The sequence below is a fragment of the Crocuta crocuta genome, unplaced genomic scaffold (assembly GCF_008692635.1).
Source record: "Crocuta crocuta isolate KB4526 unplaced genomic scaffold, BGI_CrCroc_1.0 scaffold186, whole genome shotgun sequence".
NCBI classification, from domain to species: domain Eukaryota; kingdom Metazoa; phylum Chordata; class Mammalia; order Carnivora; family Hyaenidae; genus Crocuta; species Crocuta crocuta.
In genome coordinates, this window is record NW_027551569.1 from 6,713,922 (window position 1) to 6,735,478 (window position 21,557).

The 21,557-nt window shown below is 55.1% G+C and overlaps 2 protein-coding genes across 7 annotated transcripts in view; one reads left to right on the top strand and one right to left on the bottom strand.

Moving 5' to 3' along the window:
• Nucleotides 1-18,512, top strand: RPS6KL1 (ribosomal protein S6 kinase like 1). 6 transcript variants are annotated; one of them, XM_077750613.1, is made up of 15 exons: nt 1-79; nt 1,436-1,724; nt 3,402-3,526; nt 4,413-4,505; nt 10,963-11,010; nt 11,395-11,527; nt 12,123-12,731; nt 13,149-13,238; nt 13,401-13,483; nt 14,790-14,885; nt 15,188-15,294; nt 15,568-16,381; nt 16,522-16,583; nt 16,708-16,782; nt 18,010-18,512. In XM_077750613.1, exons 2-12 carry the CDS (start codon nt 1,460-1,462, stop codon nt 15,644-15,646), a joined length of 1,728 nt encoding a protein of 575 aa, XP_077606739.1. In that variant the 5' UTR covers nt 1-79; nt 1,436-1,459; the 3' UTR covers nt 15,647-16,381; nt 16,522-16,583; nt 16,708-16,782; nt 18,010-18,512. The 6 variants fall into 6 exon arrangements, with proteins under 6 accessions (XP_077606739.1, XP_077606736.1, XP_077606737.1 ...); XM_077750610.1 differs by having other exon boundaries at nt 15,568-16,583; XM_077750611.1 differs by having other exon boundaries at nt 16,522-16,782.
• Nucleotides 18,128-21,557, bottom strand: part of DLST (dihydrolipoamide S-succinyltransferase) — a 19,712-nt gene continuing 16,282 nt past the window's right edge. The window contains exons 12-15 of the mRNA XM_077750614.1: nt 21,265-21,338; nt 20,881-20,964; nt 20,367-20,534; nt 18,128-19,407 (exon numbers count right to left, since the gene is read on the bottom strand). Of these exons, the coding sequence (XP_077606740.1) occupies nt 19,273-19,407; nt 20,367-20,534; nt 20,881-20,964; nt 21,265-21,338 (461 nt within the window). The 3' untranslated portion in view covers nt 18,128-19,272. The remainder of the gene's footprint in view (nt 19,408-20,366; nt 20,535-20,880; nt 20,965-21,264; nt 21,339-21,557) is intronic.

Here is a 21,557-nt window from a genome sequence, read left to right on the forward strand (position 1 = left end):
ACGATCGCCCGCAGGAGTGAAGGGGCGGTGGCGGCAGGGGTAGGTCTGGCCGCGCGGACCGAGCTCCTAGCTCGGGCAGGTACGGGGTTTGTCCGGCTCCTCCTCCATCCCTCGGTCCTCCAGGCGACGGCGTCCCTTCCTCTCACTCCTCCATTACGCTTTCCTCGGCCCGACGGCGCGGCGCGGCGCACCGTGCGAGCAGGGACTCGCCGGCTCGGCTCGCCGCTTCCCTTGTCCAGGCGGCGCGGCCCCGCATCCCTGCCCCACAGGACAGAGCCCGGCGGGATGGCCCCTGAGGCCGGGGCCTGACTCGAGCAGCCCAGGCCATCGGCCTCGGCACCCTCGAATACGGGCCTCAGAGCCCTGTGTTCCTGATGGCAGGGCGGAGCAAGGAGGACGAGGCTTCCCTCTCCTTCCCTCCGCCGCCTCTCCCCTCCCCCACGCTCTGGGCGGCATCCTGTCCCGGATTCAGCTCCCCGCTGGCTTGGGGATGTGGGTTTCCCTCCCCGCCCCACTCCCCGTCCTCCTCTACCTATTCCCTCTCTCTGCCGAGGCAGAAGTGGCCTAGGCTTGGAAGTGCAGGCCCTGCCCTTCCCACTGGGGCCTGAGAGAGCACAGGTGCTGCTGGGGCTGCATTAGGGGGCAGAAGCATCTCTGCCGGCCCCTCTCCGAGCCCTTTCCTTTCCTGAAGCCACTGCTCCTACCCCTTTGGCCACTAGTGTCACACCCTGCTCAGGGAGGAGCTGCTGTCTGCTACTTGGAGGCCACGTGGCTTCCCTGGCCTACTTAGAGGTGGGAGGACAGGGCCACCCCCTCCCTAGGGCCGGGTTGGCTCTGTCCTTCATTTAACTCCATCCAGAATCTGTCACTCAGTCATTTCATTTACCCACAGGCATTAAGGCCAGGCCTTGTGCCTAACTCTCTGCCAGGCTATGTGTGTGTGTGTGGGGGGGGGTCACTTGCTGACCTTGGCACCAAAGGAAATCACTAAAGCAGGGGCAATTTATTCTGTTTAGGGAAGTGCCATCACTGAACCTTGAAGGTACATGAGATTACTGTAGGAGGAGTATGAGCAGAACAGGCAGGATGGAGGGAACAGTGTGAGGAACAGCTTCAGAGCACAGCCATCATATGTTTACTATGTACTAGATGCCAGTTTGTCTGTGGAGACCCTATGAGGGCAGCTCTGGATCACAGATACCCTCAGTTCTCTCCAGTACTCAAGAAATATCTGCTGATCTGAATCTGAATGGAAAGGAAGAGCCCTGAGCATGTTATTATTAGATTATTATCACCGTTTAGAAAATGTCTGGCTCAGTAGAAGGATGTTACCCACATTAACTCTGATCCCTCCAGCTCTTAATCTCCCAATTTTCAGTGGAGGAAATCAGGGTGCACATGTGGTGTTGTTCCCTAAAGCATCTGTTTATTTCAGGTCACCACTTACAGGACAACAGCCATGAGCCTGGTGGCCTGCGAGTGCCCTCCTGACCCAGGTCTGGAGCCCGAGCCTTGCTCCCGAGCACGGTCCCAGGCCCGTGCATACCTAGAGCAGATTTGCAACCTGGTGGCTCCTGGGGCCCCGGACATGACCAAACGTGACTACCTGGTGGATGCAGCCACGCAGATCCGGCTGGCCCTGGAGCGCGATGTCAGCGAGGACTATGAGGCCGCCTTCAACCACTATCAGAACGGCGTGGACGTCCTGCTGCGAGGCGTACATGGTGAGGGCTGCGCTGGGCAGGGATGAGGGCCAGTGGGGACTGCCAGCTTAGGGCCCGCCGTGACCTCTTTCCAGCTGTGCTGAGTGAACTGTGAAGGACAGTATTAACAGCTGGCATTTACTGAGCAGCTCCTGTATACCAGACACTGGTCTAAGGGCTGTACCTGTATTAACTCATTTGAGCCTCACAGTAATAGAAATTATTATACATGTTGTTGATGCAGTTCCAAGTACATAGGAACTATTTTTTTTTATTAATTAAAAAAAAATTTTAAGTTTTAAATGCCTGGGTGGCTCAGTTGGTTAAGTGGCCGACTTCAACTTAGGCCATGATCTCACAGTTCCCGGGTTTGAGCTCCGCGTTGGGCTTTGTGCTGATGCTCTGGACCTGGAGCCTGCTTTGAATTCTGAGTCTCCCTCTCTCTCTGCCCCTCCCCTGCTTGCACTCTGTCTCAACTTCAAAATAAACAAACATTAAAAAAGAAAAAACCTTAAATTTATTTTTTAAAGTTTTGTTTTGTTTTGTTTGTTTGAGAATGCAAGTTGGTGAGGGGCAGAGAGAGAGAATCCCAAGCAGGCTCTGCACTGTCAGCACAGAGCCCAAGGCAGGGCTCCAACTCAGGAACCATGAGATCATGACCTGAGCTAAATCAAGAGTTGGACGCTTAACTGGCTGAGCCACCCAGGCACCCTTATAGGAACTATTTTTATTCCTATTTTCCAGATGAAAAAACTGAGGCACCAGGCAGTGAAATAACTTGCTTATGGTTCCATAGCTACCAAGTGGCAGAGCTGGAGTGTGACCAGTCTGGACTCCAGAGGCTGGGTGTTTGACCCAGCGCCTGTCCCTGGAGTAGGGCTGAGCTCCTACCCTGGGGCGGGGGTGGGGGGGGGTGTCTTGCATTACAGTAGGGGAGGCTGATACATTTGATGATGTATAATTATGGTCTCCGGTGGGAAGAGCAATGGGGAGGAAGTGAGGGGAGAGAAGAGAGAAATTGAGGCCAGGCTGGGCTAGCATAGGGTATTTCCTAGAAGTCAAAACTTTAATCTGAGCACTGAAGAACAGTAGGTGTGTTGTCCAGCCGAAGTCCAGGTGGCGCTGCAGAGAGAGCGCGGCCTGTTCAGGGCAAATTGAGGCGTTCGTTTCCAAGCTGGGGGAGAGGCTGGCCCTGCTGTTGAGATCCCTGAGGGTGGTCAGGCTGCGCGCAGGAGTCCGCCCGGCTTCGGGCTTCCTACTCCGCCCCCTGCCACAGGGACCTCCAGTGCCTGAGCTTCACACTGCCCCGTGAATTCGGTCGTCCTCGCGGCCCAGTCCGTGCTCTGGCCTTTTCGCACTGGGCGCCGGAGGCGGCAGATGGGTGTTCTCTGGGAGCTAATGTCTCCTCTGAAAATGGACACGGAAATCCCCAGTCTGTTCTTGCCCGGGATGTGATGGCAGCCAGCGAGGTGGTGGGTGCCAACTGTGAAGTGCGGGAAGCGGAGGGTGATCACGGGTCCCAGCCCCTCCCCCCACCCCCCCTTCTTCGGTGCCCCACCTGCCCGTCTGGGAAACAGTCCGCAGACCAGCCTCATGAGTAGGCAGGGGAGGCAGCGGAGGGCAGGGGGTGGGTGGCTGGAGCCGGAACCCCAGCCCCTCAAGGCCGGCGTGGGCCTTGGTGACCCCCTTGTCCCACAGTCGACCCCAACAAGGAGCGACGTGAGGCTGTCAAGCTGAAAATTACCAAGTATCTGCGCCGGGCTGAGGAGATTTTCAACTGCCACCTGCAGAGGACTCTGGGAGGAGGAGCAAGCCCGGGCACGGTGAGGGGGTGAGGGGCCCTGGAGGGAGAGCAATGCGTCATCCCTCCCCCACCCCCCAGGGCCAGAGGGCCGTCACCTCACATCCAGGCTGCAGGGCGGGGCGGGGCGGGGCAGGGCTGGGCAGAGAGTGGGTGCCAGGTTCTCCCCAAGCTTCCTCTGCCCCCCACAAGCTCCTAGCTCCCTCGTCTTCAGACTCTTAGTGAATCATCTCCAGGCAAATCTCAGCCTACACAGGGTACACACGTGCAGGCGCTCGCACCGCGCGTGCACACACAGGCACGCACACACACACACACCATCCCCCCACCCCCAGTCTCAGGCCCACACAGGGTAAACACACACACACTCAAAGTCTCCCACACCTATTTGAGCTTGAATGGGTTGCAGTGAGTGCAGCTGACCCTTGAACGAGACAGGTTTGAACTGCGTGGGTCCACTTGGATTTTCTTGGATAAATACATGGCACTATTGTAAATGTATTTTCTCTTCTGCATCCTACACGGCTGCTTTTCCCCAGAGTGGGTGCCTGGGCTGCATGCCTTGGCTCTCGAGGCGTGTCCCCGAGACCCACACGTTCCCAGGTTTTCTCCCCCTCCCTGGGAGCGCCTGCCTCCTGTTGACGGGGCTTCCAACACAGGGTTTCTGAAGTCTGAGAACTCCCTGGCACTCGGAGGAGGAGGGCTGGCTGGGGGCCGGGTGTCAAGTGTGGTGTGGCCGCCCTGGACAGGTGTGGGCCAGCTCTCTACCCCCTGGGCAGCTGCTTGTACCCTGGCTCTGCCCCTTCCCATCCCCCCCCCCTTGCACCTGGAGGAGGGCCAGAGAAGGCAGTGCCTGAGGGGGGGTTGGGCCCTGAGGCTGTGTGGTCTGTCTCCCCACCCCACCCCAGGGTTTCAGCAGCCTGAGGCTCCGGCCCATCCGCACACTGAGCTCTGCCCTGGAGCAGCTGAGGGGCTGCAGGGTGATCGGGGTCATTGAGAAGGTGAGTGAGCTGACAGCCGCGGTGAGGGTGCTGGGGGCGGGAGGTGATGGTGTACACAGATGGGGCAGATGGGGGTGGTGGGTGGGGAGAGAAAGTGGCTACCCTCACTCCTCCAGAGGGCTCCCCCCAGAGGGCCCTGAGGGTCCAAGGCGAGGAGAGTGGCTGTGTCCAGTGGTCCCCATCCCCCTTCTCCCACCGGGGCATGCATCCGTCAGGTCCTGGAGAGGAAACCGGGAACAGAAGAGGCAGTCTCTTTTCCACAGCCCTTGGCTCAGACAGAAAGCCACTCCCTCAGAGATTCAAGACAGAAGCCACAGGGGAAGCAGTGGGCAGGGTGCCCTGCTCACTCCCACATCGCCTCCCCCATCGCCTCACTCCGGACTCCAGTCCCAGGCCAGGGTCTCCCAGCCATGGGTAGCTGAGGGGTTCCTGTGGTGCAAATGCACTCCAGTGCAGAAGGCTGTCCTGTGGAGGGTCTCAGCTCCCAGAGGGGCCTCGGCAGCTCTGCCCTCCCCCGCCCCGTACTCCACACCCCCATCCCCTCATCCTGACCCCATCCGAGGCCCTTTGCCTTAAGTCGGGGCGGGTAGGAAAGCAGGAGCTGACATCCCAGCCTATACGGGGACGCCCTTTGGAGTGGGGGACTCAGAAGGACAGACAGTGGGGTCACATGAGATCTGAGCCAATATTGGATTGCCCTCTGCCCTGACCCAGGCAACACCTGAGTAGTTGCTAAAGGGGTTCTTAACCACTNCAGAATCACCTGAGGAGCTTCTTAAAAAGAGCTGCCTGGGCCCCACCCCGGGGCCTGTTGAGTCAGAGTCTCCAGGGTTGAGCCCAGGAATCTGTAGCTGAAACACTCCTCCGGGGATTTTTGCTGGGCCTGGGGGCCCCCAGAGGACGGCTGCTCAGTGCCCGGTGTGGCCACAGCGGACCCCTTCTCCTCCCGCTGGTTTCATCATGTGTACGTGGGGTAAGAATCCGCCCCCCCCCCCACAAGGGGGCATGTGGGAACTAAAGTGAAATAATTTTTGGGAAAGGCCTGGCACATGCTAAAGCATTTGCTACGTGTTTGATGGCTGTAAATGCTGGTGACAAGAGTGAGGGGGATGGGGCGTGTGGGCTTCCCGTCCCCCAGCCGCGCTCCAGCTGCTTCTCCCAGGTCCCTGGAACAGACCCCAGTCTGTCAGCCAAGGCCCGGCCAGCGTCCATCTGCCTTCCCTCCAACCGCACTGGTCTGTGTGGCCCCAGCCAAGCACAGCCGCTCCCACAGAGGGGCTGGGAGGTGACTGCCACCGCCTTTTCCCCATGTGGGGTCCTGCTGAACTACAGGTGGTGTAGAGAAAGGGGTCCCAGGTCAAACAAGTTTGGGTTACAGGGAGTTAAAGTTACATGACTTTGTTTTTTTTAATTATAGGAGTTTGCAGAGCTTTTAGGATGCTAATGTATATACCATGAGTTTCCAAGAAGGCGGTCTATGATAGAATTTCCCGAATTTGTTTAACCCCAGGACACGCATATGCAAAGCATTTTCAGACTCCAGGCTTCTGAGGCCTGTGCCTGTGCAAATGGAAAGCACAGACTAAGGCCAAGCCCAACCATTCTGTCTTGAGGTTGCCTTTCTCTCCTTTTTTACCCTTTCTTGGGCACCTGGCTTACCTACTCCACCTCCCTCCTGAGATGCTGCTTCCTTTCCTGGTTTCATTTCCAAGTCAGGAACACCATCTTCCCCAAATTAGGAGAGATGTTAGGGCCATGGGCCCAGGTCCCTGCAGCTGGGCCTGGCTGTGCTGTCAACGCATTCTATTCTGCCGCTCTGCCCAGGCACATCCGGGTGGGAGGGTGGCGCGGCCGGCAGCCCACAGAGCCCGGGGTGGCAAAGGGCTTGCTCATGAAGCCTGGAGGGCCGTTTGTTAGGTTAACTGGGCTTGGGGGTGGGAGTGTTCCCTACGGGTTCTGGGTTCCCAGGGACTAAAGAGGTACTGGCAGGTGAAGGGGGTTTGCTGGGAACTTCTAGGCAGGTGGGTCCGGGACTAGATGGGCCTCCGACTAGAATGCCTGGGGGGTTTGCTCTTAGGAAGCATGGGGGCCTGTGAGACCTCACCACACATTTGCTGAGCCTCCTCTAGGAGCCAGGGATGGGGAAGAAAAAGAAGGCCATCCAAGTCACTTCTTGTTTTTTTGGCTCAAATACAGGGGTGTTTTTTAGAATTATCATTAGTGGGGTGCCTGGATGACTCATGGGGCGCCTGGGTGGCTCATCGGTTAAGCGTCCGACTTCGGCTCAGGTCATGATCTCGCAGTTTGTGGGTTCGAGCCCCACATCGGGTTCTGTACTGGCAGCTCAGAGCCTGGAGCCCGTTTCGGATTCTGTGTCTCCCTCTCTCTCTGCCCCTCCCCTGCTCATGCTCTGTCTCTATCTCAAAAATTAAAAAAAATTTTTTTTAATTTAAAAAACTAAAAAAACACTATAGAATTATCATTAGTTACCAACATTTAAAAATTGGCAGGTTTCATATAGAAATCCAGATTTCCTGCTTCTCCTGCAAAATTGGAAGATCTGGAAATGCTGGCTCACAGTCTCACGTGGCAGCAAGGAGTCGGGAGTTGGGGGAGGTTGCCTGTGGTTGGTTGGTTTTATCTTGAGAGAAAGGGAGAACTCATGAATAAGTGGGAGAGGGGCAGAGGGAGAGAGAATCTCAAGCAGGCTCCATGCCACCCTGCACGGAGCCCCACCTCACAACCGTGAGATCATGACCTGAGCCGAAATCAAGAGTCAGATGCTTAAGCGACCATGCCACCCAGGCGCCCCAGGGGCTGCCTGTTTGGGACACCAGTCCCCTGGTTTGCTTCTGTCCCCACTGTGTCCCCTTGGTTCACATGCCAGGCCCCTGTGGGCCTTGGAGTTTGAGAATCTGTTTGAAACTTTTGGACTTGTTTGCTCTTTGAGAGATTTTTCTGGGATTTTGATACTTTGGGCATTTTTAAAGAAAGGGTTGGGGCACCTGGGTGGCTCAGTTAAGCGTCCGACTTCGGCTCAGGTCATGATCTCATGGTCCGTGGGTTTGAGCCCTGTGTCGGGCTCTGTGCTGAGAGCTAGCTCAGAGCGAGCCTGGAGCCTGTTTTAGATTCTGTATCTCCCTCTCTCTCTGACCCTCCCCTGCTCACGCTGTCTCTCTCTCAGGAATAAATAAAACATTAAAAAAAATTTTTTAAAAAAAGGGCTAATGTGTTTCACCAAAGCTTTCACTGTTCCATGTCCCAAAAACTCAGTGGGTATCTTAAAAAGAAAAAAATCCTCTTCATAGAAAGGTAAAAAGGGCACCCAGAACTGCCCTCCGCCTTCCAAATAGCAATACTCACCTGATATCCATAAGGTACATTCTTATTTGCAGAACTGTTGCATTAAACCCTCTCAGTCACCCTGGGAAAAAAGTCTACTGCACAGCCTCCTTCAGTAGTCTGCAGCCACGTAACGCTATTTAAGTTAAAATTAAATATTCTCCTCATTCATGCCAGCCACACCTCAAGGGCTCGATAGCCTTACAGATAGTTACTGGTTTCTGTATTGGACAGTGCAGATATATATTTCCTTCATGTTCTATTGGACAGCGCTGTGTCTTAATAATTGTCTTACAGGGGCACCTGGGTGGCTCAGTAGGTTAAGAGTCTCACTTTGGCTCAGGTCATGATCTCACAGCTCATGAGTTCAAGCCCCATAATGGGTCTTCTGCTGTCAGCACACAGTCCACTTCAGGTGCTCTCTCTCCTTTTCTCTCTGCCCCTCCCCAGCTTGTTCTCTCTCTTTCTCTCTCAAAATAAATAAACTTAAAAAATAATGGTCTTACAATTATGAGAATGAAACTGGGGTTCAGAGAAGTCAAGTGACGTGAGTGCTGTCTCCTATAGCACTGAGCAAAAGGGGAAAGGGATATTTTTGTCTGCTTGCTTTAATGGGAAAATGCCCCTTCTACTTTTGAGCTATGAAAGAGAAGGGAGTTTAAAATAGCATACATACATATTCCTCATCACCTTGCCTAGCTCCAAGATAATTGCTATTATTATTTTGGTCTAATTGTTTCTAGATAGGTAGGGGTGTGTGTGTGTAATACATACATGCATGCATACATATGACGGGGAGAGGGAGAGAATCCCAAGCAGGCCCCCTGCTTAGCACGGAGCCCTATGCAGGGCTCAATCCCGCAACGCTGGGATCATGACCTGAGCCAAAATCAAGAGTTGGACGCTCAACGGACTGAGCCACCTAGACGCCCCTGATCAGATTTTATATCTGGCTTCCCCAGCCTTCACTGCTGCCTTTTTGGACTCTGTATGAGAGGACCTTAGCCAGGACGAGGTGGTAGGGAATCCCATTTGGCAAGGGGTGGTGGGGAATTATCCAGGGTGTCAGTACTTGTGGGAAACTCAGTTCTCCTAAATGACCCGAGTTTTCCTCCTTGTTTTTTCAAACACTGCACAAATTGGGTTAAGGAGCTGGGTGGGGCCAGGCTGGGTTCCACCCCTGGCTGTTGGAGGAGAGACCTCTGGTGGTCAGAAGGCGTGTGTCACTGCTGCCTCCGGAAGGGCACTGAGGACTGGGGAGCTGAGGCCCAGAGGGGAGGGCAGGTGCCGTGGTCATCTGGCTGTGCCCCATTGTAGTTAAGTCTCTGGGGCTCTGGGAACAGCCCTGCCTGCATTCAAATCCTGGCTCTACTACTATTTAGCTGTGGGACCATAGGTAACAAAACCTCTCTGAACCTTAGCTTCTTCATCAATAAAATGGGTCACTAGTAACACTGACCTGGTAGGGTTGTGGGAATAAAATTAAATAACCTATCGAAAGCCCTTGGCACAGAATAAGTGCTTTATAGCCAGTGTGGGCTTTCCTTACGACCATATTAGTAACCGTTACTACGGATTATCAAGGGCACGTTATGTGGCGGGTATGGGTCTGCTGTAATAGGGCCCTTCCCCCGACCTTCTAAAGGAGGTACTTCTGAGGTTCAGAGAGGCAGTGTGATGGGGCAGATGTGGTAACTGGCATTCTCCTGGCCTTTATGTTCACAGAGGGCCTTTCTATTTATGGCTTCAACCAACCAGGGATGAGGGAAGGTGGGCATTTAAATTCCTGTTTGGTAGATGATAAAATCAGTTCACTTGCCCAAGATCTAAACCCAGTATCCCTTTCCCACCCCTGTCCCAGGCTGCAGCCTTTGTGATTGCCCAGTGGCCTGGTCTTATTGGGAGGGGCGCCCACCAAGGGGAGTGGCTGCAGGATAGGCAGACAGCCAAGGCGCCATAGCATCCGGTGTGGTCTCACTCCCATGTCCCCATCATCTGGCTGTATCTTCCTTCTTGCCCCAACACCAAGCTCATGCTCTCTCCTCTGGCTGGGGTCCACTCCTGCCTATCACAGAGATGGGTCAAAGGCCCAAATGCAAACAAGGCCTTGACCCAGCAAGTGGCATGTTACTGCCTAAACCAAAAGCAACAGGAGAGGGCTGCTCTCCAAAGATCGCCTCCAGAGAGAAAGACTATTTTTTTTTTGAGGTGAGTAGATTTTTAACAATTTTTTAAATGTCTGTTTATTTTTGAGAGGGAGAGAAAGCACGTGTGCATGTAAGCAGGGGAGGGGCAGAGAGAGAGAGGGACAGAGGATCCCAAGCAGGCTCTGCACTGACAGCAGAGAGCCAGACATGGGGCTCGAACTCACGAACTGTGAGATCATGACCTGAGCTGAACCCAGGTGCCTGTTTTTAAAAATGGGGCTGGGGGCAGGCGGGGGAAGGGACCCAAAGGAGCAGGCCAAATCTGCATGGCTTGGCTCATGGGTGATCTTGGGCTATGCTCTCAGCCTCAGCTCTTTCACCTGTAAAATAAGAGATTAGAAGAGATGGCCGGCTCTGAGGTCCCACCCAGCCATGGCACCCTCAAGCACTACAGGATGGACCACTCCCTGTGCACTGTGGGGTACCTACTGCACCCCTGCGCTGTGTAGGATGGACAGACCACTCCCTGTGCATGGTGGGGCACCTGCACCCCTGCGCTGTGGAGGACTCTGGGCCTACAGAGCTGGACAGTGCGTGCTCCCTGCCTTCACACTGCGCATATCCCAGTGGGGAGACCAGAAATTAGGCCCTGTGATTGGCCTCCCTGAGGGTCGGCCCAGAGAGCCCTGGAGAGGAGATCCAGGGTCCCAGCTTGACCCGAGGGCTGGCTCCTGGAGGAGGTAGCCTGTGAACGAATGCTGCAGGGGACAAAGGTGGCTGAGCAGGACAGGACTGATGTCAGTTTGGGCATGGGGGGTGGCCAGGAGCACACTGCACCACTAAAGCTGCCATCGGACCTGCCCTAGAGTGAGTCAGCCTTGCAGGGGGGTCCTGGAGGGCTGGGGCTTGGGCCATGGAGCCCCAGGAACTACCCTGTGCCTTGACTGGTGCCTCCTGGACTTTGGCAGGTGCAACTGGTCCAGGACCCAGTGACTGGAGGGACCTTCGTGGTAAAGGCAGGTGCTACTTTGTCCCCTGCTGTTCTGTATTCCCTTTGGGCCTTCCTCACCTACCCTCCGGGGAGCCCCCTGCTCAGAACCTGTATCTAAAACCCATGCTCCCTCCAAATCTAAAAGCTCCTTGTTCTGTCCCTGAGCACGTCCCCTGCCTCCCAGACACACGCACGTACTGCCTCATCCTTGTTCCGGAGGGTGGAGGGGCGGACTCCATGGTGGAGAGAGGGGCGAGGACCAGGTCAGGAATTGGGGGGGAGGGGGAAGGAGTTGCTACTTAGGGTGGCTCCTGTCCCTTCTGTGTTTGCCCCTGAAGCCAAGCTAGGATGTCCCCTAGCTGAGCACCCTCTGGTCTGTCCCTCGCTGACCTGCCCGCTCTCTCCCCAGAGCCTGTCCAGGTGTCATGTGGCAAACCGGGAGCGGCTCACCATCATCCCGCATGGCGTCCCCTACATGACTAAGCTGCTTCGGTACTTTGTGAGTGAGGACTCCATCTTCTTGCACCTGGAGCATGTGCAAGGTGAGGGGGTCTGGGGGGGGGTCTCTGTCAGCTCCTGAGGCCTTTGGCTTGTCTTCTTTCACTGCCTTCAAATGCCAAGCACGAGGAGGGGGATAATGCACCGGATGTGCGGCACAGACCACGGGACCCAGCCTTTTTGGGGGAGGATGGCAGGGTCAGGCTGTGGGGGGGCTTGTGTGGGGTGCCAGGGGGACAGGAGACGTCTTGAGGAGGTCACATCCTGGGCGGTGAGAGGGTATTTATGCAAATGTCCCCTTTGTCACCATTTCCTCCAGTCTTGGCCTCTTTTCATTTTTCTAGTCTGTGCCCATTCCTTTGGAGTAGCCACGTGGGATGGTGGTCACTGAAGCTCTAAGGACAGCAGTTGGTTCATGGAGCAGATATTTTTTGATCAGCTGTCATAGTGACGATTTTTTAAATGAGGGACCCATCCTTGGGTCATGGCATATAGTATAGCAGGGGGCATTCTGGGCAGAGGTGAGGATGTGGAAGGCAGAGGGTCCATGCTGAATGTGGGGGGAGGCAGGAGTTGGGGACCTGGTGTCCACACTCTTCTCCTCTGTCCCCATGCTCACGGCTCCTCTGCATGGCCCAGGAGGCACTCTCTGGTCCCACCTACTCTCCAAGGGGCGCCCCCAACAGTCTGGGCTCAAGTCTGACTCCAGCCCAGAGAGGGCGAAGGCTCCATTCAACTCGCCTCCCAGCCTCCAGACCCCAGTACTGCTCCCTCTGGGACCCTCCCTCCTGCAGGACAGAATTCTTCTAGAGCCTCCACGGACTTCTCAGAGCCTTCCCCAAGCCAGGGGGACCCCATCCATCAGTCCCCAGAGAGGGGCTGCAGGTGGCCCTTCAGCCAGGACCCCCACTTTCTGCCCCTCGGACCTTCTGAAGGCCCCAAGTGGCCGCCTGCACCTCCAAGCCAGGCGGGGACCCGGCCAGAACTCGGACACCAGGCCCTCTTGGGGGCTCCCTTGGGTTCATCAGGGAGCTGTCCGGGTGCTGGGGGCCTGCGGCCGAGGCAAAAACCCGAGCCGCCCCTTAGCAGATGGGGTCCCCCCCGGGGCCAGCAGGGGTGCCTGGCATGTGAACGAAGAGCAGGTGAGGCAGTGGGCAGCGGAGACGCTGGTGGCACTGGAGGCGCTGCATGAGCAAGGGGTACTGTGCCGAGATCTCAATCCCCGGAACCTGCTTCTGGACCAGGCAGGTAGGTGCCCTGCCTGGGGAAGAGGACCTACCCCACCTCTCAGAGGGGTCCCCCAAAGCCTCCAGAGAAGGGGAGTTCCCCAAAGCCAAGGGGACCTTAGAGGTAATCTGCTTCCTCGGACTCCCCCTGGCCTTTTCACACCGGGTTCTAGCAGGTCTGTCTGGTTGGCCAAGGTTGAGCTTGGGAAACGAACCCTCCCCCAACCCAGAATCCAGGGCAGCAGCTCCTAGGAACATCTAGTTGTCACTGGGCCTTATGGGACCAGGCCCTAGGGACTCTCTGCCCAGGGCAGCCACTGGCTCCTGCTTTGTGACTAGTGGGGGAAGCCCCGGAGTCCCTTGCCCCGTGCCAACTGCTCAGTGATGACTAACAATTTTTGTCCACCCTCACTCCTTCCTATACACACTGGATGAGAAGGTCACATCCGGCTCACATATTTTGGCCAGTGGTCAGAGGTGGAGCCGCACTGCTGCAGGGAGGCTTCGGACAATCTCTACAGTGCCCCAGGCAAGAAGGGAGGGAGGGGCCGGGGGGCCCTAGATCTTTGGTGCCAGTGTGGTTTGGGCCGGGGTGGCTGAGGATGAATGGGAAGGGGGCCGTGTCTGGGTAGGACGAGTGGAGTGGAGACCAGCCCTTTGGGCTGGGACAAGTGTGTTCTCATTCCCACAGAGGTGGGCGGGATTTCTGAGCTGACGGAAGCCTGTGACTGGTGGAGCTTTGGGTCTCTGCTGTATGAACTGCTGACTGGAACCGTGAGTAGCTGTGCTGGGTGTGGAACCCTGGTGGGTGTCTCGGAGCGCAAGATGGGCTGGGCTTGGTCCAGCCAGCCCCTGCTGGGGTGGAGGCCACCTGGTTCTCTAAGACCTGGCTCTTGGGTCGATGTCCCGCCCCCATAGGCCTTGAGAGACCTAGGAAGCCACCCCCACCCAGGTCACAGACGCGCTGAGCACCCCTGTCACGCTAGTGGCTAGAACTAGTGAGACTATCAGCTTAGGTAAGAAGTTGGGATGGCCAGGGAAGGTTTCTGGAAAGCACCTGGGTGTAGGTCTGGAGGGAGGATGGAATTTGACACAACGCTTCTTTCCTGGAAGGCTACCGAATCACCCTCCAAGTTTCCCTGCTCCCCGCTGCTCATTCCCCCCACTTGCACCCTTTTGAGCTTTAATCCCCAGATTTTGGCTGAAGGATAGGACAGCGGCCGGCAGCTGTCCTGTCCAGCCTGGGCCAGCCAAAGGCTCAAAGATCCCCCCCCCATCCCCCTGCAGGCACCTTTGCTCAGGGTGGTAGCCTCTGCCCTCCCCCGTGAGCTTGGCATCACACTGGGGCTGCTTAGGGCAGGCAGCCAAGGAGACGCCAGACTGCAGTTTGAGCGGGGAATGACGGGAGTGGATCAAGTGTGGCCTGAAGTCCATCCTGGTGCCCACTTGCTTTTGTCCCATAGCCAGGGCCTCTGACCGTCCTGGCTGCAGATATCTCCAGAGTGGGGCTGTCTCCACCTCCCAATGCTTCTCTAGCCCAGGGCTCCTGGCCTTCCTCCTGGTTGCTTCTTGCAGCAATTCCTGACCCCTTAAAGACTGTCCTGGAGCACAGAGAGGTCCTGCCTTGGCCCTGACAGTGGCGTACCATGGCCTGCTCTGGAGGCCTTTTTTATGTAAGGACACCAGTTCCAGTGCTATTCCTGATAGAGTGCCTGCCCTGAATGCAACCCAAGGTCAATACTTCTGGCAAGCTTAGTGCCAAAGGGACCTGGGTTCAAACCCTGAATCCAACATAAGTTCCTTTACCTTCCTGGGCCTGCTGCTTGTCTCTGCAGCGAGGATACTAGTACTTTGAAGGGTGTTGTAGAAATTATGGATAAGGGAGGTCAGGCACCTTCCACAGCCTGGCCTTCAGTAGCTCTAAAGCAAAAGGCAGCCGCAACCACCACCATCATCAGCATCATCATCATCCCCATGGAATATGACACAGGGGACAGTAAAATCCTGGCTGCCACTGGGATGTATAGAGAGAGGTTCCTGGAGCTGCGTCTTCAGAGCCCGCCGCCCTGTGTCTTCCCAGGCATTGTCACAGAGCCACCCCTCGGGAATCCAGCCCCATACCCAGCTCCAGCTGCCTGAGTGGCTCAGTCGCCCAGCGGCCTCCTTGCTGACTGAGGTGAGCGACAGCCAGCCTAGAGGAGAGGGAGCTTCTTGGCCCAAGGGTGGGTGCTGGGAGGGCAGAGTCCTGGCATGACCAGTGGCCCAACATACTGGAAGTCTGATGTGGGTGCAAGAGGGCTAATGGGGACAACAAATCTGTACATGCTGGTGGCCAGACACCGCTAGTGTCCCCAGGGTACCACTGGGGGTTCCGTGGGCTGGGCAGCTGGGAGTGGTGACCGGCCACCTCACCCCACCTGAGGTCAGCCCATACCTCAGCGACAAAGGTCTGCCAAGCCCACTGGGCTTTCTCCACAGCTGCTGCAGTTTGATCCTGCGCGGCGCCTGGGCGCTGGAGGAGGCGGTGTCAACAAGCTCAAGGCCCACCCCTTTTTCAGTACCACCCAGTGGAGCAAACTGGTGGGGTAAGAGGGGCGGAGTGGGCAGTGGAAGCTGGACTGGTCTGGATCGCCTCTCTTTGCTGGTCACCTGGAGCGGGCCTGTATAATTGGTGACCCCCCCCACCCCCGCCCCGGCAAAGAAGGCAGGGTGGCTGCTTTTCCTGCTCAGCCCCACTCATGGGCACCAGAAGTGACCATCACCACTGCCCAGAAGGCCCTGGGCATCCCCCAGCCAGCTCTGGAGACCCTTTCTGGTGATTACTGAAGGGGAAGGACAGGGAGATCTCACCCCACCAGGCAGATCGGACTCCTCCACCCATCCATCCTCCAGCCGTCAACAGATGCCCGCACCTTGACTGCAGAGCCGCCGTGTTGAAGGGTGCCTTCTGTGGCATTAGCTCAGAGCCCCTGACCACCTGCCAAACTGACTGCAAGGTTTCGTGACCATCTGCCATGTGCCCCGCTTGGGACCTGTCTGGAGACTCATCTTAGGATACAAGTCCACTGGCTCTGTGGACCGAAACCCGGGCTGCCTTGCCTGTCATCTCAGGCATGCACCTAAGTGGGCCTCTCCCCCTTCCCAGGCTACCCCTGTAGGGTATGGGGAGGCTGGGGAAGCAAGAAGAAGTCAGTAGTGGGCATGGGGTGAGGTGGGGGACAGAATGGTCTGCTCCCCATCCTGACTATGCCCCTGATCTTGTGATTTCAGACTTTGGAGAACAAAAGGCGGGAGAGGAAAATAAGGATAAGTGTAATAAAAGGGGAGGGAGGAATGCACAGCTCTGCCCCTTAAGAGTAATTCTGTAAACAGAGTAGAGCTCCATACCCTAGCAAGCCCACCAGTGCATTAAGGGGAGCAGACCCCATGGGTCGGAGAGGGGACCACAGTGCAGCCTCCAGGCTGAAGCCACCACCACTCATTGTACCCATTAGGATTCCCTTCTCAGGCATTCGTCCTGTTCACCGTTTTTGCATTTTCATCTTGAGGGTCCACTCAAGTCACCGCCCACTGTGACTTCATCCCCTTTTGAAGTGAGAAAGGATAAAACGTGGATTGATTGCCTAAGCTTTTAGCCAGAAGCAAAATGTTTCTGGCCCCTGAAGAGCTGGGGTAAGTAGCTACCCCAAAGACCATCCCCTCCCCAAGTTTGGGGGCCCTCTTATTCCTCTCGGGATTCACCCTGCCACTGGGGTGTGGCAGCCAAGACGGAAATTTACACTAGACCATTACCCTCAACTCCTTCCTTCCAGTTTGTCTCTGACACCACCAGGTGGCGCCCTGACACTTTGAAGGTCCAATCTTAACTCTAGAGGTAGGGACACCAGGGAGCACCGCCTATTTGTGCTCTCCCTGCGCCTTGGCCATGCCTCCCCCCCACCGCAATAAAGCCTGCTGGTACCCATGGTGTCCCTGCCTCCTGAATGCAACGAGAGCAGCCCTGCCACGAAATTGTAAGGCTCCTCCAGAGAAATGCCATACTGGTCAAGAGTGAGCCTGGAGTCTACTAGAAGGTAGGAAGCAGGGCTAGTGGTGAAGGGCATGCCCGCCTGTGCCCTGCAGAGGAAGTGCTGGCACACAAGGGACACTGGAATCTGGGAAATAAAATAGGAATTGAAGTCTCAGAAGAAGGTCATAGTGCCTGGGGCGGGGGGAACAGTGGTCTAATACCCTGACCCTGGAGATGGGGGGCGGCTCCCATTTCAAAGACTTAATGATAGAGCTTGGTGGAGCCTGTTCACAAGTCTGTTCCTTTCACTACACTGCTTCCAATCACTGCTGCATGGAAGGGTGCGTTGCTTCTGGAACTTCTGGGGCTCATCCATGCAACAAACGCTTGCACACCTGATCCTTTGCTGGGCGTGGAGTTTTGAATACTGTTATCCCGGCCCTTCTGGGGCTTCAAGTCTACCTCGTTTTGACACAATGGGACTAATAATACCTCCTTTGTAGGTTTACTAGAGAAAGCTTCCAGCACTGTGCTCAGGACAGATTAATTCTAAAATTCTTCCTTTTGTTGAACCCATTCTCCTACCTATTAACTCCAGTTCTACCCTCTGGAGCCATTTCCTGTGACACAGACGGTGTCACCTAAGACCAGCAGGTGGGGACTGGGCGTAGAAAGGGAGGGCAGGCTGTGTTTAAGCTTAGACACCGTGTGCCCCTCCCTGGTAGTCTAGGTTGTCTGCTTGACCTCACTGACCGCTGCTCCCAGGAAGCGATCTGCCTTCATGTGGCAATCAAGTCCAAAATGCAAAATTGTAAAGTTCCCCCCACCCCCACCCCCACTCCATTCCAGAAACACTGCAAGCCCTCGCAAAAATCATTAGTGGATTCACAAAGGTGGGAACCAACTTCCCTTTGAGAGTGTGGCCAGTCAGGCTGGAGGGTGGCTCAGGGGCAGGAGGCCAGGCACTTTCCTGGCTGGCTGACCGCTAGGGTTCCCTCTGCTGTTAACGGAGTACAGTGCTAACAGAAGTCTGGGATGCCACAGGGTAACCTACAGGACACGCTGTGGCTTCCAGTGCTAATGACCACGGTGCTGGGGAGTCGCACCTTGGTACCTAGAAGGAATGCAGAAGCAGGAACCTTTTGAGAACATTTGCCCTTTAATTTGCATTTAAAATCCGTTTCTTTAAATATTTTAGTTACAAGTTCTGAATAGTGAAGACATAGATGCTGCAGGCACTCAGTATTGGCTCCTGTCCCTTCCCTCCCCCCTCCCCCACCCCGCCCTCCAGGCCTTGCTTCTCTGCTCAAGATCCAAACGGGCACTCTGCACTCAGTAAGTGGTTCCTGGTGTCAAGTGGCAGCAAGCTCAGGCCTGGATGCAGTTGGATACAAAGCGATGAAGCCCAGTAGCTTTCACGACAAGATGTATGTATTTAAACTCGCTCCAAGCAATTCCAATAATTGCGTCCAGACCCAACAGGAGACAGCACCTCACAGGTGACACTGCCTGTCTTCCCACCATGTATTAGCATCTTGGGGCTGGTTTCCACCACAGTCCAACCTCCTCCAGACCTGTGTTCTGCAGAAAAGGTGCTAAGGCCCTGCTCCCCAAGGGCCATGAAACACAGAGAAACAGCTGCCTCTTTAGGCCGAGTGCTTACACCAGTGGCCTTTAAAGGCTCAAATCAATCTGAGCCAGTCCACAGGAAGCCCCCTCCCCCCAATCTCCCCAGGCTCCAGCCCTGTGACCATGCCCCATCCCACTGCCGTGCTGGGCTAGAATCTGCTCTAAATGACAACGTGGTACAATGGTTCCAAGCAGCCCGGGAAGGTCGGCACAATCACAGCTGTTACTGTACCAAAATGGGGTGATGATGGGCAGGGTGAGGGTAAGCCTGTCTCGTCTATAACATACAGCTCAGGGGGAAATCTGCCCTCTCCCCCCTCCTACCCAGATCCCCTGGCCTGTGCTTCCTGGACGAGGTAGAAGAGGCATCTTGAAGTCCATGACAGCAGAGAATAAAGGTGTCATTTAAGAAGCAAAGCAGCACCTCTTAGCCTGTGGTCGACACCTCCACACAGGTATAATCGAGTGAGAATGTGCACAACCAGGACAGAGGCTGCTCTGAGCTTGGGGGACACCATACCCTCCTGGCCCAGAACAGACTTTCAAAAGATACAAACTTGATCACATGGTCCCCAGTGGTTTCCCTATTATAGTGTACTGGCACAGGGGAGAAGCAAACTCATCTCGGCAAAAGACTAATGGGAGAAAGGCAGGAATATTAACGAGCATCCATTAAGGCTCTCTCTCCCTCAAGCCTAAAGTAGATATTTGAGTGTAAGGAAGGGTGCAGAGAAGAGGAGAAGGGGAGAGCCTGGCAGAATACCAAGAAAAGACCTGTGGCTGCTGGTTACATAGTGCCCTGTTTCCTTGCTTGAGGCCAACAACATGTGCCTGGCACCAGGCCAACCTGGGACCCGTGAGGGGACAGGGAGAAGACTGGTTTTCAGTTCCTGCATGGTTGGTGTGTAGGGTGCGTGGCTTCCTCCTAAAGGTCCAGTAGGAGGACTCTGGGATCCTCTACCGCTGCCTTGATTTTGCGGAGAAAAGTTACCGCCTCTCTGCCGTCAATCAGCCGATGATCATAAGTCAGTGCCACGTACATCATGGGCCGCACCTCCACCTGCAGGGAGGAGAAGGTGACAGGTGTGTCTGCAGCAGAGCAGAGGAAGCCCCACTGGAAGTGGGGTGAGGAGAAAGCACAGTCCACAGAGAAGGTTCTGGTTCCAGAGCTTTGCCTGATGTTACCTCTGGATACTTAGCGCAAAGCCCCCCCACCCCCACCTAAAGAAAGCTTAACCAAGAAAACAGTCTGCTCACAAGTGCCTTTTAAAAATATGCTCTGCCCTTTCATTCGTCTGTTATCTATTGGAAAAGTTTGTCCTTAAATTTTGACAGCCTGAAGTTTCTTCTTTAGGGTTACAGTTTTAAGTAGTAACCAGAAATCCTTAAATCCTCTGAAATTGTATGCCAAGTTGGGTGTTAGAGCATTTTCAAGGGAGAAGACCTAGGACTGTTGGATTCACAAAAGGGAGTTACTACCCCAGAAGGGTTCTAAACACAGAAAATCCCAGAAAGTATTTTCCTACCAGTGTATCTTCTAGGCCAGCTCAAGACCCTCTGACGTCCTTCCCTGAACTCCCAGAGAACCACTAAACCGTCATACAACCCGGCAGCTCACAGACTCTCCATTGCAGTCCTCTGGCTCCCAGAGGCAGGGACCATGCTTCCAACTGTAGCCTCACTCCCCCCAGCACCTAGAGAATGGAGCTTGCGGACCATTCCAGATGAAGGGGCAAGCCGCCTTCAGCTCCATGGTCCTCACACTTTAATGTGTATCAATCACTTGCAGTTTCTGCTTCATCACGTCTGGGAAAGGGTCCAAGACTCTGCATTTCTAACAAGTTCCCATATGATGCTGATCCACACACCACAATTTGAGGATCAGTGGTCTAGCTGTTAATCAGAAACTGAGAACGGAACTTATGTCTGAAATTACAGTGGATCTTTTATAAGGAATAGTAAGATTTCCCCTCCTCATCTAGGAGGAGACGCTAGGGCAGTAGCAGGGATGATTCCTACCTTGCCTCCCACAGCCACTGGCCTATCAAAGATGGCATGCATGCCCAGGATGGCCGACTGAGGGGGGTTGATGATGGGCGTTCCAAAAAGTGAGCCAAAAACACCTCCGTTGCTAATGGTGAAAGTACCACCATCCATATCTTCAATAGCAAGTTCATTCTTTCGAGCCTAAAAATGAAAATTGAAATGTAAGCTGTGACCCAACTCTCTTCACCTAAAACGCCTGGGGCCAGGGCTCCACCAGAGGAAAGAGCCAAGGCCCCGAGCCCCTTTCCTTCCCCAGCAGGCCTCCTCCTCCTCGGCTATCTTTTGATACAAGAGCACGCTGAGCTCTGCCAGAGAGCTATTCCTCAGCTCCTGGGGGGACTGCCATTCTCAGGCTCTGTACTCCTGGAGCAAAGTGAGGTTCCACCTGCCGGAGCCCTGAGCCCTGCTCCCTGTGGAGTCCAGCCTCCTCCAGCCCCTCCTCCCCAACCCACCCAGCAGCGGACACACTTGCTGCTTTTCACTGTACCTTCTCTCCCAGTTCAGTGATGGCTCGCTCGATATCTGCATAATTCATAGCTTCCACATTCCTGATGACGGGAACCACCAGACCCTGATGAGAGTGAAAAGCTGTTTTCAGTTGCAAATTAATAGTACCCTTTATAATAGTAACTCCTTTGATTCAAGCCAGGGTCTCCCTTCCCCACTGAGTAATTACTCCATGTGACTAGGAGTCTAAAATATTCAGGCTTGACATTAAGATAAAAGGATGTGGTGTGGTCAAAGTAGGTTACTCTTCTATTAACTCCCTTCTGAAAAGACAGGATTATAAAAATTATCTCCCCAGGGGTCTGCATTTTCATACAAAGGGAGAGTCTAAGAGCAGAGTCCCCCACCTCTTTCCCCAACATACCCGTGGGGTGGCCACCGCAACACTGATGTCGATATAATCCCTATACACCACCTCTTTGGCTGCGTCGTCAATCACTACGAGAGAGAACACACATTACATACAACTCCCCAAGCCTAGGCTACTACAGAAACAACTGCATTAATAGGATAAAAACCTGCAATGCGGGCTGACCAACCAGCCTGAAAACCACTGCACCACACGCAGCAGACAACTCTTAGTCCAGTTGTAATCAAGATGCCAACCAATCGGTTGTAACGTCTCCCAAGTGCCCCTGACTGAGCCTGAGCACACGA

Coding starts and splice junctions, on each gene's coding strand:
- RPS6KL1 (XM_077750608.1), top strand. CDS start 1,460: ATGAGCCTGGTGGCCTGCGAGTGCCCTCCTGACCCAGGTCTGGAGCCC. Junction 11,011..11,394: donor GAGGGACCTTCGTGGTAAAG/GCAGGTGCTACT, acceptor CTCTCTCCCCAG/AGCCTGTCCAGGTGTCATGT. Junction 11,528..12,122: donor GCACCTGGAGCATGTGCAAG/GTGAGGGGGTCT, acceptor TGCATGGCCCAG/GAGGCACTCTCTGGTCCCAC.